The following is a 22,207-nucleotide window of genomic DNA, read 5'->3' as shown; positions in this document are numbered from 1 at the left end:
CTTCTAGCCTAGTCATGGGTGCGTAAGTTTCATCAAAATTAGTATCTTCCTTTTGATTATACCCTTTAGCTAATAGTCTATCTTTATTTCTAATTATATTTTCATCTTCATCCATTTTATTTGTAAACAACTATTTAGTACCAATTACATTCCTTTTATCACTCTTAGGTACTAGAGGCCACACATCATTTCTAGTAAATTTATTGAGTTCATCTTGCATAGCAACAATCCAATTACTATCATTTAAAACATCATTCACTTCTTAAGTTCAATTTGTGAAACAAATGTAACATGTTCACAGTAAATAAATTTATGTCGTGACAAAACGAGTCAAACAACATTAATTTAATCTTTATTCTCTATGCAATTTTACTTAAGTGATGTTTTATAATTTTTGTTAGTATATAGAAAAGATTCTTAGAATTTAGAAAAAGAAAATAAGAATTTCGATTGCCATAAAATTTTATTTATGGATAATTGTATAATATTTTACATAATTATTTCACTTTAATCTAATTGGTATTTGATATTCTAATTTAAAATTTATATAATTATAATTTTTTTAAATATTGATTTTATGTTTTTTTTTTTTGCGTGAATTTTAACATGTAGGAATCAAAATGGGATAAAAAATTTATACTTGTTACTATAGAGATAAAGATGCAATTTTATTTTGGAGATGGGAATAACATAATAAAATAGACATAATTGATTGACCTATACTAAGTTGTTGTTGATGTGCTAAAATGTTCCCTTCATTAGCTGACCAAGGTTGAGTTTTCTTCTTTTATCTTTCATGTTTTGAAATCAGGACAAAACAGATTCTTGATCCTATTCACTGCGTGCTACTTCGAGTTCGGTATTTATCTATAAGGCTTTGCCTTCCTGACAAATCTTCTTCATAACCAACAACCTGCATTTTACAAAAGTAAATGACATTCACCAAATGCACTCAAATAGTCATTAGTAAGTAGCAAGTGCAAAAGGTAACTAACTATAGTTCGAGGGAGAGACTGGTATATGTAACAAAATATGTTTAAACAAAAAAGAAGTCACAAACCAGACAAGTACTTGAAAAAATTGAAGAGTAAAAGCAGTAGCCAATGTCAAAAATATAACCTGAGATTCTGTCTGTGTTTCACTAAAACCATCGTATATTCCTGTTCGTCTGTCTTGAGAAGCCTCCCCATCATCTTCTTTTCTGTCACTTCTATAAGAATATATGCTCAGTACTGATTCAAAGAAGTGAAAAAATGATATGCATTCTCGCATAGTTTACATCGTTATTAAAATAGACAAGAGTTTGAACTTTATTATCACACTTTTCACACTAAATAAAAACATTATTGTTAGATATTGTTTGATATTATTAAGATCGTTAGATATTAAACAATATCTTCTGTTTACTCTATTTTTTCAGTTACTCTTTTTAATTGTACATCTCTCTACTATAAATATATTACCCTATCTGTGGTTTATACACAAGGGTGATTAATCTCAAACCCTATTTTCTTTATTCTCAACATGGTATCAGAGCTTAAAGTATTTTTTTCAGCCGCTGTCGCTGCAACCGCTGCCTCCTCCGTCACTGTTGGCACTGAAGTGTCAGTTCCGACCGACAACCACACAATTCTGATCGCCAAGGCGACCTCAACGTCGCCAGAATCGTCACCATCGGAGCAGCGATGCTCCCTCGCACGCCGTTCGAAGGCGTGCCTCCTCCTGTTTCGCCGCTGCACGTGGCGGCGCGCCACCTAACGTCTCCGGCAGCGATCACCTGCGCCGATCATCTCGTCCTGCTCTTTCTGGATCTGGTCTTGTTGATTCAATCAGACCTCTTTGGTATTTTAGGGTTTTCTTTCCTCTCTCTTCTCTTCCTCCATGGCATCTTCCACTGCTTCTTTCAGTTCTGAATTCTCTGTTGGTGTCTCTGACCCGTCCATCTACACTAACTATGTTAATGGACACTTATCCATTGACAAGTTAAAGGACTACCATTGGGAAACCATAATTGCTTTGCATAAACGGCACCTAGAGGATTTCATAGTTATGCTCCAACCAAATGCACAAGTTATTGCAGATTCATTAACACAAAGAATAGGTCTTTCTACTTCAATTTTAACCATCACTAATGGGCATATCCAGCTTATTCCAAAAGGCAGAACAAAAAATTCTAAGGAGACACAGGACAACGTAAAAACGGATGAGGCGCCAATTCTAAGAAGGAGCCACCCATGGTATATTAAATGAAAGAGCCAGCCGTGTGTAACTAGTTGGATATTGTTAAATATTCGGAGAAAATGTATTGCGAGGTCCTTGGCCAATTCCAGGATCTACATAATTATGGTAATCAAGAAACTAAGATAACTATAATTATTCTTTTATTTATTACCAATACTTTATAATCATCCCTATTTAGCATAACTTCCAATCTCCATATGACGGAGTAATATATGATATTTGCATGAAAACGTTAAGAGAGAAGAATTGCTAGGTGGTTGAAATTTATAAGAAAGGTTAAAATACCTTTTTGGTCTTAATTTTCGTCAAATTTTGTTAAATAAGTCCTAATTTTGTTTTTGTGTCCAAATAGGTCCCAATTTTCGTCAATTTTGTTCAATTGGGTCTTTTTTTGTTTACACCGTTTAAATCATTAACTGCCATGAACAGTGACTATCACGTGTCATTTCGTGGTTTTTTTATTTTTTATTTTATATTTTTTTTTAAATGTTCACGTGTCAACCCAACCGTATGTCACGTGTCCAAGTCAATGTTCTATATTCAATTTGATCCCTATATTTGTTATTTTTGTTCAATTTAGTTCCAATTTTTGTTAACATGAACCAATTTGGTCCCTCTCCAAATTGAAACCAAATTTAATTTTTATATTAAAATTCACATTTTTTATTAAATATTTTTATATAATATATTAAATTTCACATCATTATAACTTTGATGTAAAAATTAAATTTGGTCACATCTTCGATAGGAACAAAATTAAGACTAAATTAAACAAAAATAACAAATATAGGGACCAAATTGAATATAGAACATTGACTTTGACATGTGACATGCTACTGGGGTTGACACATGTGCATTTGAAAAAAATTAAAAAAAATTTAAAAAAAATTTTAAAATTAAAAAAATCAAAAAAACCACAAAGTGACATCTTAAAGTCACTGTTCATGATCATTAATGACTTAAACGGTGTTAGTAAAAAAGGACTGAATTGAACAAAGTTGACGAAAATTATGATCTATTTGAATACAAAAACAAGATTAGGACGTATTTGACAAAACTTGACGAAAATTTAGACCAAAAAGATATCTTAACCTATAAGAAATCATAAAAGTATATCTAAAATCTTTTATATTAAACTTATAAAAATTTGTTACATAAAAATAAAATATGAATAAAAAATATATTTCAAATTTAATAATTGTTATAATTATTTAATTTTAATCTTCATGGGTAATGAAAATTAAAAAGACACAGTTAACGAATATAAGGATACAAAGGGTAAAAAAAATGTATATCAAAAAATGGTTACCAGATTCAATCTCCATTATAATTCTTATAGATAAACATAGTGTTCAATAAATTCTAATCAATAAAGTGATCACATAGGTCATTTAAAGGCCGTGGACATAAAACAATCTAATTCTGACAAAGAAAGATTATGTGGCGACATGAGAACAATATGATAAATTTTAAATGGGAACTAAAAGCTAACCTGTTTAACCAGTGTTTTGATAACCCAAAAACGGTATGAGGATTGGAATTATCTTCACCAAGGACTGAAAGATCAGATGGGTAAATCTATTCTACCATCAAGGATAACTACTCCCAAAAATAAATCAAGGAAAATATAAAATAGAACATCTATGAAATTGATAACACTTTAAGGATACACCGCTCTGACACCCTGTCTGTGCTGGAGACCTCTGACCATGCATCTTTGTGAGAAGAAAATGAACAAGTTTAGCAGGAACACTTTGGCCATGAGCACAGTAAAACAAATTTAATGAAATATCAACATAAAAAAAAAAACAGCTCTTGTACCTTACTAGTCTGCTCTAACAAGTCCTCAATTGCAGCAGCAACATCAGGAACAGTACGACAAACCTCCCCACCATCTACTAGCATATTGTCTTCAGAAAAATTCTTTCCATAGGCATGAATACCTGAATTTGATGCCGAAGGCATCTTATTAGCTAGGCAAGACTCTTCCACAAGTCTGGCCTTTTTACTATAAACACTTGGTTTCTTAAAATTGGTCTCATGATTACCAACTCCACAACCCACATTTTTATTTGTGATGCCTCTCAAAATTTGTGATTGACTTGACAACTGCGAGGGCATGTCACTTATCATTTGAGCAGCCTGGGTAGGAAATTGACTCACGGTACAAAGTCCCGCCTCTCGATCTTGAGCAGTTACTTCTTTTGGTAAAAATTGATCAATGGCAACAACTCCATTCTGGAAAAAAAAAGATTGCATGTAGATAAGGACAATTTTAGTAAATAATACATAGCATAGAAAATGCATGAAGACATTCATGACAAACAAAATGTCAATGCTTTAACATATATTGAAGCTCTCACTGCTCTGTACACGGTCACCATAAATAATATTACCTGTTTGACGCACTCAAATATCCATTCACATGTAACTGATTGAATCCCCCATTTACGAGCACCATCATACTTGGGTCCATTGGTGAATTTACACAACAAATGCGTAACCTTCTTATGCAGCTTCTCCCCAAATTTTGCTCCTAGAACAAAACACAAGTTTCTTAGGAGATTTCTGTCTTTCTCCTCATACTGTGAAACACAAAACCGGAAGCTTTCAAATCCAGGCAAGGGAACATGACAGGGAAGTGGAGAATAAAGAATGTGACTGTCAACATCCAGCAAGGATCCAGCCTTCAAGAAAAATAATCAAAGTATAAGTAGGTAAACCAACATATTCTCAATGATTCCAGCTTTTAAAAGAAAAAGAAATCATCATACACAACGATAATAGAAGTATATACACCGCTATGGACCCCTCACAAATATCTAGTTCCAAATTCGAGATACCCTGTCCTAACATGAGCATGTGTGTTGAAGATCACATACTGATTGGAGATATGACCAAATTATAATATATAAAAACTTTAAACTACAACTTAGTTTTATAGAATTGAGTTAACCTTACAGTTTCCTTTTCAAGATTCTTTTGTTTGTGATAATAAATGATACCAGAGATCAGAAAAAGAAAAGTGTAACCCCAATTTCAGCATTTAAATTCCGAAAAATATAAGGAGAACAATACATGCATGCATCACATCTGATTGAAGTGTTGAAATTTTGCAGCTATATAAAAATGGATCCAACTTTCCATCATTATTTTATTCTCGTTAATAGAACTTTTGAAATAATAACTTGGAACACATGGATCAAGACTACTCTCGGTTTTCGCCTTCAATCCATCCTAATTATTCAATATTTATATCAAGAACTTTAGCCCAACAAGAACCTGAAAAATGCAGAAGATTAAAAGCATCTTAAAATAGAGCTGAGAAGGGAAATCTAGGACTGTAAGACTAGTAAGGCTTACCTCCAAACAAGATCGTATCCAGTGACTGGAAACATACAAACTCTTGGAATCACCAGCCAACATGGGTGTTACACCATGACACTCAACAGTATAGCGGACAATCTGTTTTGCTTGCCCACTAATTACCTCTCCTCCCCCTTGATTTATCCATTGAACAATCTCACCTCTCTGAAAAAAGTTATCGAAACTGAAATTAAACAATATCCATGAACATATATATGTGCATATCTGTGGTGAAGCATAACATTTATGATTATTTATAAAACAATATCCTATCATATCTAAATTATATATGTATTACGGAACGATTATATTTATTTGTGTATCATATCTTTATTCTTAGAGGTTGTCAATTTTCTTATATTATTGTATTTATTCTTTCTTCTCAATATAAATATTATGTTGTCGCGGAACCCCTTTTCAGTTCAATATCTCTCTCTTTCCTATTGTTTAACACAAAAAACACTAAATAGCTAGGTCATATCAAAATAGATGATTCAGATATCAGGCACACAAAAAATGAAGAGCCCAAGCACCAAAAGGCTGTGGTTGAAATAGTTACTATGGTATTCGATTATCTTAGTAATTTATTTAAATTAGTCAACAAAGCATCTAAGAAATCACCTATAGCATGTAATCTAGGGTGTGTTCCCTGTTGCCCCTTTCTTCTAAAGCCAAAAGGTTAAGTTTTAGCACAGGGTATGGTATATTTGTGCATCCACATTTACAAGACCAAGGGATTCATGTGAGGCGGTATGTTTAATGTAAGAGCAGTCAGGTTCCTTCACCAATCAACTTACTTTTTTGGATAATTGGTTCATGTCTATATGATTCCAAATTTATCATTAACAAATACTGGTACACCATTAAGCTGAATTTGATAACTAACTACTTGACAGCCTTAAGTAACCTCAACTAATGCTTGAGGTCCGTGGAAAAATAAACTTCATTTGGACTGATATATATATATATATATATATATATATATATATATAATATATATATATATATATATATATATATATATATATAGAAAACAGAAGGGATTATTTGGTTGATTGAAATGCTACATTAGTTTCCTAATTTTCATGAACCAACTATCCAAAACCTTAAGTTAAGTGAAGTAACGCAAACAGTTTATTTTATTGCATCTCTAACATGCCACTAAAGCACAAAACCAATACACAGGTCGACCTACCTTTTGCTTCAACTTTTATTAGAAGAATAGGGATAGCAAGGATTGAGCTCAACTATTTTTTCATAAATCCTTTGACAATTGATATCATGTCATGAAATAACTATCCCCAAAGCTTAAATTGTGATGTAAACGTGCATGAATGTTTTTATACTAAATCTAATACCGATGAAGTTACAGGTTGTGCTAGAATAAAGCTGTGGCCTTTTTCTGTTTACAAAAGACCGTAAATATATCTTGTCCATGAAGTATGCGGGGATTGATTTCAAATAACCAAATAAACTCTTCAGGAAGAGTTTATGCCTATTAAGATCATAATGACTTACCTTTTCTTCAGGAAACAAATTTGAAAAACAAAACAGTTTCCCTCTGAAAACATTTGCTGATTTTTCATTTTGAACACTGAAGTCATGCTGGCTCATTCTTTGTGTGCTCAATTTATTATCAGGAAGTTGATCTTGCAACATAGTTCTACAATTTGCTTTACGGAATGAGTGACCATTTATATCCATATCTTTTATCTCTTCTTTTCTTTTCTCCAAAGATTCTGGCTTCACAATTTCAAAGTCCACCTGATGCGAGCTTTGATGACAGCTGGAGCTTTTACTGTGATCCATTGATGTGCTTTCTGTTACATCTCCTTTTACCAAGCTTGCTGAGATTAAGAAATAAGCGAACAAATAAAGCATGAATTCAATAGAATCAAGTCATAAATTATTTAAGAAAAATCTAATAAATTAACTAAAAAGTGCTCTCTAGCTTCAACATGATGAAGAGATAATATACACAGACTACAAAAGCAAATATGCACATCATAATACCAGACCTTTTGGATGAAGTAGATCATACGCAATGTGTCTCCTAAGCACAGGGACTTCTTTCTTTTTACGGTCACAATCTTCAAGCCATGAGGTTTTAACAACATAAATTACACCTAAAGCAGCAAGACTCCTCACATCCTTCTTTTCCCTTGAAAAACACAATGCATGACAATATAAAAAATAATTTTTAAGAAACTATCGAGAAAAACATAAACATGAAATGCACCCAAAAAAATTCTTCATTATATCAGAGTTGACTTACTTTTCAGTAGGATTCCCAACTACTATGTGTGTCAATTTGTCATTAAAAGACATATACCGAGAGCCTCCACCTTTGCGCACAATATTAATTAGTTTCCGCATTTCTAAAGCTTCAAAACCAACTAGTAATATTCTGCACTCTGATAAGTACAAGCCATTATCATCAGATTCAGAATCATCAGCAACAACATTGTCAAGGTTCAATTCACCACTGGTCTGCAATGGAGCTTCAGCATCTGCCTCCTTAGCAAATATACGGGTTTGTGGAACAGAGGACATACATTCTGATGGCATAGCTTCATGATCTCTATCAATGAGCTCAGCACAAGAAGCTCGCACACTTGAATCTGTAGTACCTGAGGATGCCGCACCTTGCAATTTCCCGATATCCTTTTCTTGGCTATGTTGCATTGTTAAGTCCCTAGTTACTTTATGTGAAGATACAGATCCATGCTGAACAGGGAAGAACTCCTCATTCAGACATGCTATCCATGAAAAGAAATACAAATAAATAAATGATGAAAGTCAAATACAATGAGTGGCATTCAAAGTTTAGAGATGAGATGGAAAATAGAAAGGAGAAAGGATATTTCACAGGGCTCTGAATAATTGTATACTAATACAAACATTAACTTCAAATTCCTACTGGCCTAGTAATTATTCATTCGCTCCTCCTAAGATATTGGTGAAATCACATTGGCCTCCATATATAAATAGAGCAAATTGCTCCTCCAAAAATATGCATTATTGTACCACAAATGAGATCACACGCACAAGTCCAGTCTTATAAACTTCAAACTCAAGATGTCTAGTTCTTATAGTAAGGGAGTGCGAAAATCTCACATTGAAAAGTGACATGGCCAAAATAGTGTATATATGGGAACAGGGTACATACATCATTTTGAATTTGAGTTGGCCTAAACCCAAAGTCAAAGTCCGAGACTACTATATCATAATAACAATATATTTTAACATATGGCATTCTACTATTCAATTTCAAACCTGAAAGGTAGTACAACATCATTATAGCATAGAAGTTACCTCTTCGAGCAATTGATTGATCAAACCATTTCCTTATCACAATATGAATGTGGCCCCATCGTTTTGCTACCTTGTACTTGTCACCTTGAGGAGCGTAAGAACAGTCAAGAACACAAATATCCACCAAGTTTAAATAAGTATAAGATATCCTTGAGCTCATGTACTGAATTATTCCAGCATGAAGGGTCACCTAAGCCTCTAAGCTGATGCAATTGCAGAGACCGAGAAACCAAAACACAGAATAGCATGCCAAAAAGTATTTCACTTACAATAACTTGTGTTATCAAAAGGTTCACTAATGCAGGTGAAACAAAATTTCACCAAGCCAGCTGGTGTTGAAAACAACAATCTGACAATTATTGCAGATTGTTACAAAATAAAAATAAATAAATGTCATACATTCAAACAATGTGTACTCTCCAATAGGTAGTCTTTTCCAAGACATTGAACACCAACTTTGATATCAATTAGTAAGCACCCAAGCACTTAGAAAACTCACCCATAAAAACTAGCAACTAAGGGGAGAGAACCAGACACTTAAATATTTCAGTGAGTATCCCATAATACTCAATGTGGGATTTAAGTACCCCATAATATCCAAGTTCCTATTAGAAAAACATAAGTTGTTGTCATTTTGGCAGAACTATTGAAAAATAATGCAAGATATGTTCTCAACTCAAATAATAGATGAATATTTGCATGTCCAAAATATACACAATCATTTACAACAACCATGACAAATGTTAGATATATTGTGTCTTATGTTAATTAGGGAAACATAGTCCCTATGTTAATTATGTTATTTTTCATATTTATTTGTATTTGGGCTTTAGCCCATATTTTCTTTGTTACAAATACATTACCCTATGTGTATTTTCTACACAAGGGACATTACTCCTATATCTAATTTTCACTATATTCAACAAGAAGGATATCTCAGAAATCAAATGTGTGCAATTCTTCGTCAATTCTGCGGAGTATTTTCCACCATTTTGTAAAATAAGCTTCTCCATCTCTTTACGAACATCTGAAAAAAATCTCAAACTCATTAGCATCCAACAAAGAAGCATTCTATTGTGACCAATAGTAGCAGATAGCTAAGTTACAACCTGCAGGAATTCCAGTAACACAAATCTTTAACCCAGAGAAAGGAAGGACCTTGTATGACTCTTGAGGAACAACACGATGCTCCTCCGAGCATTGTTTTAACCATTCATATGTGACTATTGGTTTCTTCAATTCATTCAAAGCCCACTGCCAACCACAAATAGATGCAGTAGATAGTAAAGCATGAACATAAGTTCAATGTGACAATTAAAACATTCACAAAGATTGAAAAGACAGAGTAACTGATTTTTTGAATTATTACCAACTTAAAATACAAGTAGCATATTCAGAAAAGGCCGGTGACTTTTTAGTATCAGCACATTTGCATAATCAAATGGTCATCTAGATGCATTGTAGGGAAATAGCCAAACCAACTCAATACATAGCCCAAGAAACTGCACATATGAGCTCTATTAAGAACTGTTAGAAGTGGGCTTTAAGCCTAACTCAACCCCACAAAACCGGCTTGTAAAGTGAGGTTTGCACCTCATTTATATATTATGAAATTGTCTTATCTCTAGTCGATGTGGGACTTCTAACACATCCCCTCACGCCGAGGTATATACATCTCGTGTGTGGGACTAGAAATGAATGAGTGGTCCGTTAGCGGTCCGATATCGAATGAAACAGAATGTCCAAGAAAACTCGCTAGGATAAGCTCTAACTTGACTCTGATACCATGTTAGAAGTGGACTTTAAGACTAACTCAACTCCACAAAACCGGCTAGTAAGGTGAGGTTTGCACCCACTTATATATTATGAAATTACCTTATTTCTAGTCGATGTGGAACTTCTAATACACCCCCTCACGCCGAGGTATATTCATCTTGTGCGTGGAACAAGGAATTAGTGGGTGGTCTGTTAGCGGCCCGATATCGGGTGAAACAAAATGTCAAAGAAAGTTCGCTAGGATAGGCTCTAACCGAGCTCTAATACCATGTTAAAAGTGGGCTTTAAGCCTAACTCAAGCCCACAAAACCAACTTGTAAGATGAGGTTTGCATTCCACTTATATATTGTGAATTGGCCTTATCTCTAGTCGATGTGGGACTTCTAACACATCCCGCCACGCCGAGGTATATACATCTCGTGCGTGGGACTAGAAATGAATGGGTGGTCCGTTAGTGGCCCGATATCGGATGAAATAGAATGTCCAAGAAACCTCGCTAGGATAGGCTCTAACTTGGCTCTGTAACCATGCTAGAAGTGGGCTTTAAGCCTAACTCAACCTCACAAAAACGGCTTGTAAGGTGAGGTTTGCACCTCACTTATATATTATGAAATTGCCTTATCTCTAGTTGATCTGGGACTTCCAACACACTCCCTCACGCCGAGGTATTTTCATCTCATGTATGGGACTAGAAATTAGTAGGTGGTCCGTTGCACCTCACTTATATATTATGAAATTATCTTATCTCTAGTCAATGTGGGACTTCCAACAAGAACCATTGTAGCCACCGAAAGTTTGGATGCTAAACCATGCACAAAACAAAGTGCCAAACAATAATTTATATGGAACTCCTGACATATATTAAATACTGGACCATGACCACGGAAAAGAGCATTAGATGAATTCATTGAAAACTATAATATAATTTGTATTTATTGTAATAGTAGTAGTCTTTAGGAATATATCTCTGGTTTAAAGGAAGAAAAATATCCTCAATTTAGGTATAGTAAATGCAATAAGCCTATATAAATTTACATTGTGTAATAAACACATATAATTTCATATTAATTAAAGTCTATTTTTTCTCTCTCTTTTAACAAGTCTATTTTGCATCGAATTATTGTTGTTAAGTCTATTGGACCACCCATGATTGGGTCATATCGAACCAATTGCTGATGCCGAATGTTGCAAACTTCATGCTCAAGATGTCTAATAAACAGGAAGAGGGTGTTGGCAATTTCATACAATTAGTGATATAGCCAAATATGATTGTAAGTGGGTGACAATCTTCACTTTACAAACTGATTTTGTAAAGTTAAACCTAAACCATATTATATGCTGGTGTAAGATTTTCTATCTAATTTTAATATTACTTTCTCTGTCAGAATCCCTTGATTTATGTTGCAATTAATATTTCCTTGTACGGTTTTAATTACATAATTAGAAGATTTAATTACATTTCATAACTAGGAGGATAATTACGATGATTACTAAAAATATATTTTATATTCATTGTACAAGATCACTAATCAAGAATTGTAGGGATAGATTATATCCATCATATATTAGGATTCAATTATTATATCTATCTATTCTATTTAAGAGCAATTGCTCCCTTATGAATGATATCATAAACAATTTCTTTGACATGGTATTAGAGCTCTAAATTCCTTGGGATCCTGTGTAATCTCATGCGCAGCCAACATTACTGCAAAACCACATTCTTTCTTCCATTGTATTTACCTATTGAGTCAGTATTGCTGCAACACCACAATACTTTCTTTATTCCACTATATTCCTCCTAGACTTGCATTGCCATGGTTAAAATCTAAAAAATGTCTGATACTTTAAAAACTCAGACCCACAACAAAGTTTAGCACAAAGGAGATTCTATAATTAAGGGGATTGTTGGACACACTAATAAAACCTACAGACTCATTGCTCCTTAGCCGTTACAGGTAATATTCATTACTCCTGTACAGTCAATACTTTAAATTCCTCTAAAGGTATCTGGGCAATTGATTATGGAGCCACCGACCACATGACTTAATCATCTACTATAGGTTATACCTTAAAGAGACTATCCATGCAATTAAAAATTTGAACTAGCAGATGGAACTTTCATTACAGTTGCTGGAAAATGAGATATTATGATAAATCATAATCTAATCCTGAAGGATGTTCTGCATGTTCCCAAATTATCTACCAATTTGATTTTTGTTCATAAACTTACAATAGATTTACAATGTTTGGTTTTTTTTAATCCTACAACCAGCCCATTTTAGGATCAGAGAATGGGGACGGTGATTAAACTTGCTAAGGAAGACAATGGGCTCTACCTTCTAGAGGATGCATAGCCCTAAGAGTAAAATTTCTTTGTCTTTGATGTCAAAAACAACTCTTTCCAATGGAGAAAAAATCTAGTTATACCACCACCTTCATTTAGGTAATACGTCATTCAATACCCTAGAAATTATGTTTCACAATTTATTTCGAAAAATTGACAAACAAATGTTTCATTATGATACTTGTAAATTTACAAAGTGGATGTATGAGGATCCTCTAGTATTCTTATTTATCTAGGGCTCGTGGTTTGTCATATTCATTGATGATTGCACTCGAGTTTCATGGGTATTTCTGAAACAAAAAAGTGAAGTCAGCCAAGTTTTCAAAACCTCCATCCAAATGATTAAAAATCCTTTTGTGACAACCATTACAAGAGTCCATTCAGATAATGCCAAAGACTCCAAACCTGTGCTCTTCTGTGTTATTGGTGTTGTTCGTCTCTATCAAGTTTGGGACCAAGTCCATGACTATTTTTTCACTCAAACTAAAGCTCGTGCGCACCAGCTTCCCACTGATTTAAGGAACCAAACCCTTGGCACTCAATCTATGCATGACTTTTTAAGCCACATCAAATCTATTGTTGATGCTATTCTAGAGGGTCTTTCACATGAGTATGTTGTTGTTATTTCCGTTGTTGAGAGCAAATTTGAGACTCCCCCATTACCGAAGTGGAGGATCTTCTTCTTGCTCATGAAGCACACCTTCAATGTCATCAAAAGGCTCTCTTTCCTCCTCTATCAGTTCATCACACTTCTAATGTTGCTCCATCTCTAGCCCACACCAACTTTCCTCCCTATCTTTTTAATGGTGGCGTTCGCCGTCCTCACAATCGTGGCCATGGCTGTAGTGGCCGTTTTGCCAACTTCCAATGCCAAATATGTCTCAAGTATGGCCATACTGCCAATGTTAGCCATTTTTCGTGCAAACCCCACTTTTCAACCCCATGACTCTTTGGTTCTCTATGATCCTACTACAAATCTCACAGAAAAAACACAACCTCTTCCACTGCTGCTTCCTCTGGCACTCCTTCCTCTTATCCACTACCACACAACCTATCCATCCTTTTCCTAGTACTATGTTGACATCATCTGCCACTCTTAACAACACCACACCTTGAATTCCAAATTCTGGTGCTTCCTTCCTTCCATGTCACCAATGACTCTCAACACATTCAATAATTCAAGCACTTTGATGGTCTTGACAACATCTATGTTAGTAATGGTGAAGGTTTGCATGTTTTTGCCTCTGGTTCTACTACCCTCCACCCTGCTACAAACACTTCATTAACTTTCCATCTTCATCGTTTACTACTTGTCCCTTCCATCACTAAAAACCTTCTTAGTGTTTGCCAATTTGCTTTTGAAAATGGTGTTTATTTTGAGTTCTTTCCTAATTCTTGTACTATCAAATCTCGGGCCACCATGAAGTTCTCCTCCATGGTGTTGTTGGTGTTGATGGTCTTTATTCCTTTTCTCCCCTCCAATCTCCATGTTGCTCCTCCACTTCTGATCTGACAAAGTTTGGTCCTCCTATTGCTATCCTGTCTATTGTTGCTTGACCCTCTTCTCCATCTTGAATTTATGGCATTCTAGATTAGGTCATCCAAATATTAATGTATTTAAAATGGTTATGACTCAATGTAATATTCCTTTTATTAATAAAAATCTTCATTTTTGTTCTTCTTGTTGTTTGGCCAAATCTCATTGTTTACCATCTTCACCCTTTACTACTATTTATACAAAACCCCTTCAATTAATTTTTGATGATTTATGGGGTCCCTTTCACGTTTCCTCGACCTCGGGTTATCTCCATTAAATCCCATTATATCCCATTTGTTGATGCCTTCTCTCATTTCATGGTGGTCTAATAAACAACACGCCACTTCTCGTTCTAGCACTGATGAGGCTGAATACCACAATCTAGCCCACGCTTCTGCTGAACTTACGTGGATTCAAGCATTGCTCATAGAACTCCACATTACTTTCTCTACACCCCGTCATTTTGTGTGACAACCAAAGTGTTATTGCCATCGTTCATAATCATGTCTTCCACTCCAAGGTCAAACATATGGAGATTGACATCTTTTCTATTCGTGATTAGGTGTTTTCCAAGCAACTTCGTGTTTACCACATTCCTGGTGTTGATCCGTGGACTGATGTTCTAACCAAGCCCCTTTCCTCCACTCAGTTTTTGCTGCATACCATAGTCAACGTGATGGACTTCCGCCATTTTCATCCCTCACCTTGAGTTTGAGGGGGCTATTAGTGTTATCTGTTTTTCTGCTTGTTATTTATTATTTTACCGTTTTGTCCATTATTGTTATTGTTGTATTTTATTTTTCTTTTTCTCTGTAATTATATCTCTAGGCCGTTACATTAGTTTGTAACTGCCTCTAACTTCCTCCAACCGCTACTCTAGGAAGTTCTCCTATGTATTTGTGTTGTGACAGACAAAACGTGAATACTATCATCTCCATTTTTATTTTGTTACTAAACACTTTCTCTCTCAGTCACATGACTCTCTTTTCATGTTTATTTCTTACACCTGATAGGAGGGGATGATAATAAGATGCAAGATAGAACATACACATAAGTTCATAGGGAAGAGGAATAAAACGCAGCATAAAATGATAGAAAGAAAATTCCACCTACTTGCAACAATATTTACTCAATAACATTGTGTGTGTGATATAATTAAGAATAAACTAGAAATAGGGGATAAAAACTTGTACCAGACCTTGTACTTCCTAGCTAAAACATTTTTCACAATGACAAAGTTCAAATCCAACGATGTTTTAGTGTGTAGAACTCCCCCCATTTCAGCCACTAACTCTTCTATCTTAACCTGCAACATCACACACATTAAACACTGCCAAATGAGATTAAAAAAAATGAGGAAGAATTATATGAGAAGACAACAAACAACCAAAAATCTTATATCCCACTTGGTAAGGCCAGCAACAAGAATTACATGATGCCATCAAGCTTAATTAAAGAACAAATTCACAAAAATGTTATTCAACATGAGATCCCTCTTCACAATTTTCTTCTATTACGTTGGTTACCATCTCCCCTTCTTCACAAGGGTAAAAACTATAAAATCCTTCTCACTCAAGCTTCTAGTAAGGTTCTTTGCACATGTCTAAACCACTTTAAAAAAAATCCATCTTTCACTTAATTGGTGTCATACCAATACCTCCTCATTATTATCATTTCTCATCATCCATAACTCCCACTTTTTTCTTGTTCCTTTGAAACATAATATTCACTACCCTAGAATATAACAAAAGATCCAGTAGGACAATAAAACTTTCATTTAAATTTGGTTCAATCACAAATAATCCTTGACGTCTTTTTCATTTTTAAACATCCCGTCCGTATCAAATGCATTTCATCTTTGTTATTTTCCCCACCACTTTCCTAGTTTTGATCCCATATAATTAAATTTAGTTAGAGATATGATTTGATTAAGTTAGTGATATGATCTAATTATGTTAGAGATATGACTTTATTATAGCAAAATAGGGAGATATGATATGAGTCTAAGGATTATATCAGTTCATTCTCCAATTGTCTATCTCATCTATGTCTATTACACTTGATCATCAATGTCTTGGCCACCAAAGTGTGGAAAAATGTTGGGATACTTTAGGAATTTTAAGATTCTATTCTGTCAAGATATTTTAGAAAGTTTCAAATTTCTTTACTATTGGTTTTAATTTTGTATATTGGTTGTAACTTGGTTTTATTCACACACACACATATATCAGATGTATGTTGTCAGAGATCCTACATCTATAACAGATAAAATAAATTTACAATATATATGTGTAAACCTTATCTTACAAGCCAGTTTTATATGGTTGAAGTAGGTTTAAAGTCCACTTCTTAATATGGACTCAGAGTCATTTAGAGCATATCTTAACAAGATTTGTTGTTTGGTGGGCCTATCAAGCCACTATCAGAACACCCACAAATATCTACTCTCATGCTCAAAATGTATGTCTCAGCATAAGAGATATGTTAGAGATCTCACATTGACTAGATATAACATAAACTTACAGTATATGAGTGAATACAAACTTAATCTTACAAACTAGTTTTTTAGGGTTGAAATAAACTTAAAATTCATTTCTTAATGTATTCAATGAGACTCAATAAAAGAGAATTTATTTTCTTCTAATTTTGAGAAAAAAATTGTGTTTACTTCAAATCCTAGGTTTTTTTATGTTAAGCCCTTTCAGTGAGTTGTGTCAATCGACAAAGGAAAACACACTTGTACCAGTTATGATCCCTTGTCAATAAACATGTGTCATCTTTCTGCTTTAGATCACTTTGATACTTATGGCCCCATTCAAGTATGTTAACAACGGGATACTTTTATTTAAGTTGTACTTAAGCTTTTCTAATGAAAAATCATTTTGATGTGTTGTCTATTTTTCATAGTTTCTTTACCTAAATTCAAAATCAGTTTGGTTTGGGTTGTTAGTTGGGTATTAAATGCAATAGTGAAAGTTGTTAGTAGAATATTAAATGTATTATTAGAAGTTGTTAGAAGTTGTTAGAAGATTGTAGAGATTCTTGTAATCATTACTTTAGGGTTTGAGTTCTCTATATATAGAAGTTGATGTATTGTTTTAAATTAATTAACTGAATAAGAATCTTCTTTCTTTCATATTAATCCTTTCAGGTGTTTGTTATTAAAATTTTACAAATTGACAATGCAAAAGAATATTTGTCCTCCTAATTTCACTATTTCCTAAATTCATCAGAGATTCTTCTTCACACATTATGCAGCCATAGACCACAACAAAACGGGTTGTTGAGCTCAACAACGTCACTTGGTGGAAACAATTTTGTACCATTCTTATTTTTTGTAATGCTCCCACAACGTTTTTGGGGGATGTCATTCTAACATCCTGTCATTTGATTAACTGCACTTAACAATCAGATCCTTATTTTGTCTTGAATCCTAAGAAGAACCTACTTTAGTTGATAAAAATATCCTATTTTCCGTTATTTACTTTTAACAACATCTTACATTCTCCATTCTTTGTTCCAATATCTTGTTAAAACTCTTCAAAGACTGTGTCTCACTCATAGTTTCCTTGTTTCCTTTCAAGTATTCCACTACCTTGTCTAATTCTTAACATTTTAGCATGATTATAAGGCTTTAAGCACTCTCTTTTGTTTCTTAAATTGCATTGAACATTTTCATTCCACCATCAAGATTGCTTATTTCACAATTCAAAACCTTTTCATTCACAAGACTACATTAGCAGCCAACCAAACTCTCTTAGACATCTCATCTAAAAAGAAATTAGCACTACATTGTACCTTTTAATTATCTTCCTTCAATATATTTTCTTAAAAGCCAAATATTTATCTCCCTTGGGCTATCACCACTTGGTTCTTGGATTACTTGTTGAGTTTCTGAGTCTTTGGCTCTCCAAACAAACATCCATGATCAAAATAATTGAAAGCATACCTCTGGAAGTTCTATTGTTAGACAGACCTTAGTGGACTACTTATTTGAAGATTGAATTTTTCTCAGGAGACAGCACCTTAAGCACAATGGTAACAACTTTTTAACGAACAATAAGAAAGCCAAAAACAGCAAAGAGAATGAAAACATCAAAATATGATAAGTTAAAATTAAATGAAAAGGGAGGGAAGGCCATACAAAATATGAATTTAAATACATAACTACAGCAAAGAGAATGAAAACATCAAAATATGATAAGTTAAAATTAAATGAAAAGGGAGGGAAGGCCATACAAAATATGATTTTAAATACATAACTACTTAACTACAAATAGTATCAATATTTAAATAAAAGGTTGCTTATATTCAAGAAACCTTTCATAATTCTGATTCTTTTTATTTTCCCTTTTTCTGTTGAAGAATGTTCCGGGAAAAAGAGAGACACATTGTAGTTCATGGCAATGCTGACAAAGAAAGAGAATAGAAAGGCCGTTGTCAAAAGAGAATATATGATCACATCCTTCTGCCGATATCCAATTGAGTAAACATCTGACTTTGGTTGTTGAGATTGTAAGTGGTCACATTAGCCCCTCGGTTTACAAAACTTTCCCTCTAGTCCCTGACTATATAATATGCAGTAATGTTTTATTCATCTTAACCCCTAATGGCAATGGAGAAAACCTAGTGAAGAAGAAAAGATAACAAAATTTTGGAACATTTCTCATGTTCAGGGATTGAATTGGATCGAGAGATTTTTAAAGACGGGGTAAGTAAATAGTCTTTACAATCATAACAACCAAAACGAAGATTTACCATGAAAATAGGAACACACAAACGTGGACAACAACGAAAATACCTTCTCTTCCGTATCAAAGCCAGATGCAAGTACTTTGACGCCATCCATGGCAAGACAACAAGTGAAGCCTTGTTTAGGCAAAGGCTTTCCACCTTTGGCACACGAAAGAACACATCTAGGTCCTGTTGAATAATAAAGAAGAAACAAAGCTCACGAACAACACCAATTTCAATTTCAACTACATAACCCAACACAAAGGCACACTTATAAAGAGTGTGTGGAGTCATTAAGTGGTTTTGAACTACTGCATTGGTCCGAACTAATGTATATAACTTATTTAAATTTTAAAATTAACAAAAAAATTAATAACACTTGATTATGTGTCACGTGAAGATTGAGAAAGACAATGGAAGAATTTCTCGTATACCTCCACCGAAACCTAGAACTGCCATTGTCTAACACAGACATTACAATCCAGACTGGTTCAATTAACAATAGAAGGCAACTTCAAACACATAATCGAAGCAAAATAGAAACGGAAAATTACCGAGCAACTTGCAGCCCTTGGATTTGAGATCATCGAACTTCTCCTGCGAAACAGATAGAGGAATCAGAAAAGAAAGAGCAATTAATGAACGAGAGCATGAGTGAGGAACTAATTACGTGTTTACTGGAAGCAATGATGTGGTAATCGTCGGGGCCGTTACGGGAGGGATCGCAGCAGAGGTGGAGTTGAGCACCGTTATCTTTAACAGCATCGTGCAGCGCGTCGAACACTTCGGGCGGCACGAGGTTTCGCGACATGAACACGTTGGCGCCTTGGAATGCTTTCGTCTTCAACGTCTTCGTCTTCAACATCTTCGTCGACTTCACCTTCGTTTTCGTGGGAGAGGAAGAACTATGGAGAAGAAGAAGAATTTGGGGTAAGAGATTTGAATTGTGGAGTGAGTTTGGATGGAGAAGAAAGTGAAAGAGCGAGTATACAAAAACGCGGGAATGTGAAATCAGACTGAAGATGTGAGTTGCTGATCTGCTTGGCTTGGATGGAGTAAAGTGCGATGCTCACAGCCGGTGGTGGGATCATTAACTCAACCAAGACCATAGATCAATGGTCAGATGGTTATGAAATTTAACGCAATAAATTTTATAGTTCAAATTTTAAAACAATGTCATATTAAATAATATACAAAATATATCTTTAATAACAACATAAATAATTTTTTAAACAAATTCAAAGATAATATATATATATATATATATATATATATATATAATGTTTAAAAAAAATAAAAATATCTTTATCAACTTGGATGTATCATCGGACTCTTTTAAGAATTGGTCTTGTCAATTTAAGTAGATTAAGTCATTAACTTGGATAGGTTATCCCATAGTAAAAACATATATTCATATCGTAATTTCTTATGAATATATACTTTTTTTGTCACGTGAAATAATGCTTTTTCTTATATGCATTTAAATACATTTTACGTAATTAACGTGATTCTTATTATGAATCTTCTGTCTTGATGTTTATAGTATATTTGGTTGTTATGAATTTTGTTTGTGTTGGGAAAATTTGTGATAATGGATATAATGTATATTTTACTTCATCGAAATATTTTGTATAGGACCGCACATCTAGGGATGGTAACGGGGCGGGGCGGGGACGGGTTTCGCTATCGCATACTCATCTCCGCATAAAAAATTCATCCTCATCCCTATACCCAAACCCAACGGGTATCAAACTTTTGTCCAATCCCCACCGGGTAACGGGTATAATCTCGTACCCATACCTGTATCCTGTTCTAATTACTTCAATATTAATTTTTATAAAAAAAAAATTATGGTAAAAAAAACATAATATTATCAAATATTCAATATTAGGAGGATGATCGTTTCTTCCATATCAAATATTTTGAAATAAATTATAATTGTCAACATTTTATATTAGAATACCAAATAAAATTTCATGAGAACCAAAACATTTATTAAATTTGCAAACTACAACATTGATGAACTTAGTTGATAAAATTAAAAAATATTTCAAAAAAATATAAAAGAAAAACAAATATTCAAATTAAAATATATTTTAAATGTTTGTTTACTTCAATTTTTAAAATTTTAATGAATGTCTTTTTTATACACTAATAAAAGTTATAAAACATCAAAATGACACAAAGAACAAATAATAAACATAATAATAAAATTTTGACATAGATTTTGTATCTTTTAAACTTCAATATATGTTGGATAGTGACAAAAAAATATTCATAGCAATTACATTAAATTTTTATATTGTAGTAAATAAAAGTTATTTATACAATTAAAGTGAAAAAATTACAGTATGATTAATAATGAGTTATAAAATAACAAATAATTAGATAGAATATATCGAAATATTATTCTATTGATGAAAATAAACAATAAATAAAAATATAAAAAAACTAACAAATGTGTGTTTTAGAAATAATTTGAGAGACTATTGAAAGAAATCGCACAAAGGAAATCAAATGTATAATTAAGGTATGATAAGATGAAAAATACCTTAGAGAAATAATTATTAAAAAAATTATGTTTGAAGTGCTTAAATTAAATAGAAATATCATTAGTGACCAAAAAATTTGTCATTAAATTACAAATAAATTAGTAATTAAATTGGTCACAAATCAAGTACCGATTCGATCATTGAATCGGTCACTAATTTAATTATCGATTCAGATAATAAATCAACTACTACCACCAATGACGAAAAATAATGACTGATATGGGTTACTGACTAAATCAGTCACTATTTCATGTATTTCTTGTAGTGAATTATCATATACTATTCCTAAATATCATTATATATATATATATATATATATATATATATATATATATAATT

At 33.4% G+C, this 22,207-nt stretch overlaps 1 protein-coding gene across 3 annotated transcripts; it reads right to left on the bottom strand.

Moving 5' to 3' along the window:
* Positions 1–623: 623 nt before the first annotated feature.
* On the bottom strand, positions 624–20,424 carry LOC114193159 (DNA topoisomerase 2-binding protein 1-A). 3 transcript variants are annotated; one of them, XM_028082868.1, is made up of 18 exons: positions 20,308–20,424; positions 19,987–20,221; positions 19,871–19,913; positions 19,384–19,505; positions 15,781–15,888; positions 10,032–10,176; positions 9,858–9,949; positions 8,923–9,016; positions 7,883–8,366; positions 7,626–7,768; positions 7,126–7,454; positions 5,605–5,772; positions 4,638–4,928; positions 4,063–4,479; positions 3,912–3,956; positions 3,734–3,819; positions 1,120–1,210; positions 624–913 (listed from the first exon to the last, which is right to left on the bottom strand). In XM_028082868.1, exons 2-18 carry the CDS (start codon positions 20,179–20,181, stop codon positions 836–838), a joined length of 2,931 nt encoding a protein of 976 aa, XP_027938669.1. In that variant the 5' UTR covers positions 20,182–20,221; positions 20,308–20,424; the 3' UTR covers positions 624–835. The 3 variants fall into 3 exon arrangements, with proteins under 3 accessions (XP_027938669.1, XP_027938667.1, XP_027938668.1); XM_028082866.1 differs by having other exon boundaries at positions 20,334–20,421; XM_028082867.1 differs by having other exon boundaries at positions 1,120–1,201; positions 20,334–20,421.
* Positions 20,425–22,207: the final 1,783 nt, after the last annotated feature.

This window comes from Vigna unguiculata, chromosome 8 (assembly GCF_004118075.2).
Source record: "Vigna unguiculata cultivar IT97K-499-35 chromosome 8, ASM411807v1, whole genome shotgun sequence".
NCBI classification, from domain to species: domain Eukaryota; kingdom Viridiplantae; phylum Streptophyta; class Magnoliopsida; order Fabales; family Fabaceae; genus Vigna; species Vigna unguiculata.
The sequence above is the reverse complement of the archived record's forward strand: the minus strand, read 5'-3'. Positions and strand labels throughout refer to the sequence as shown.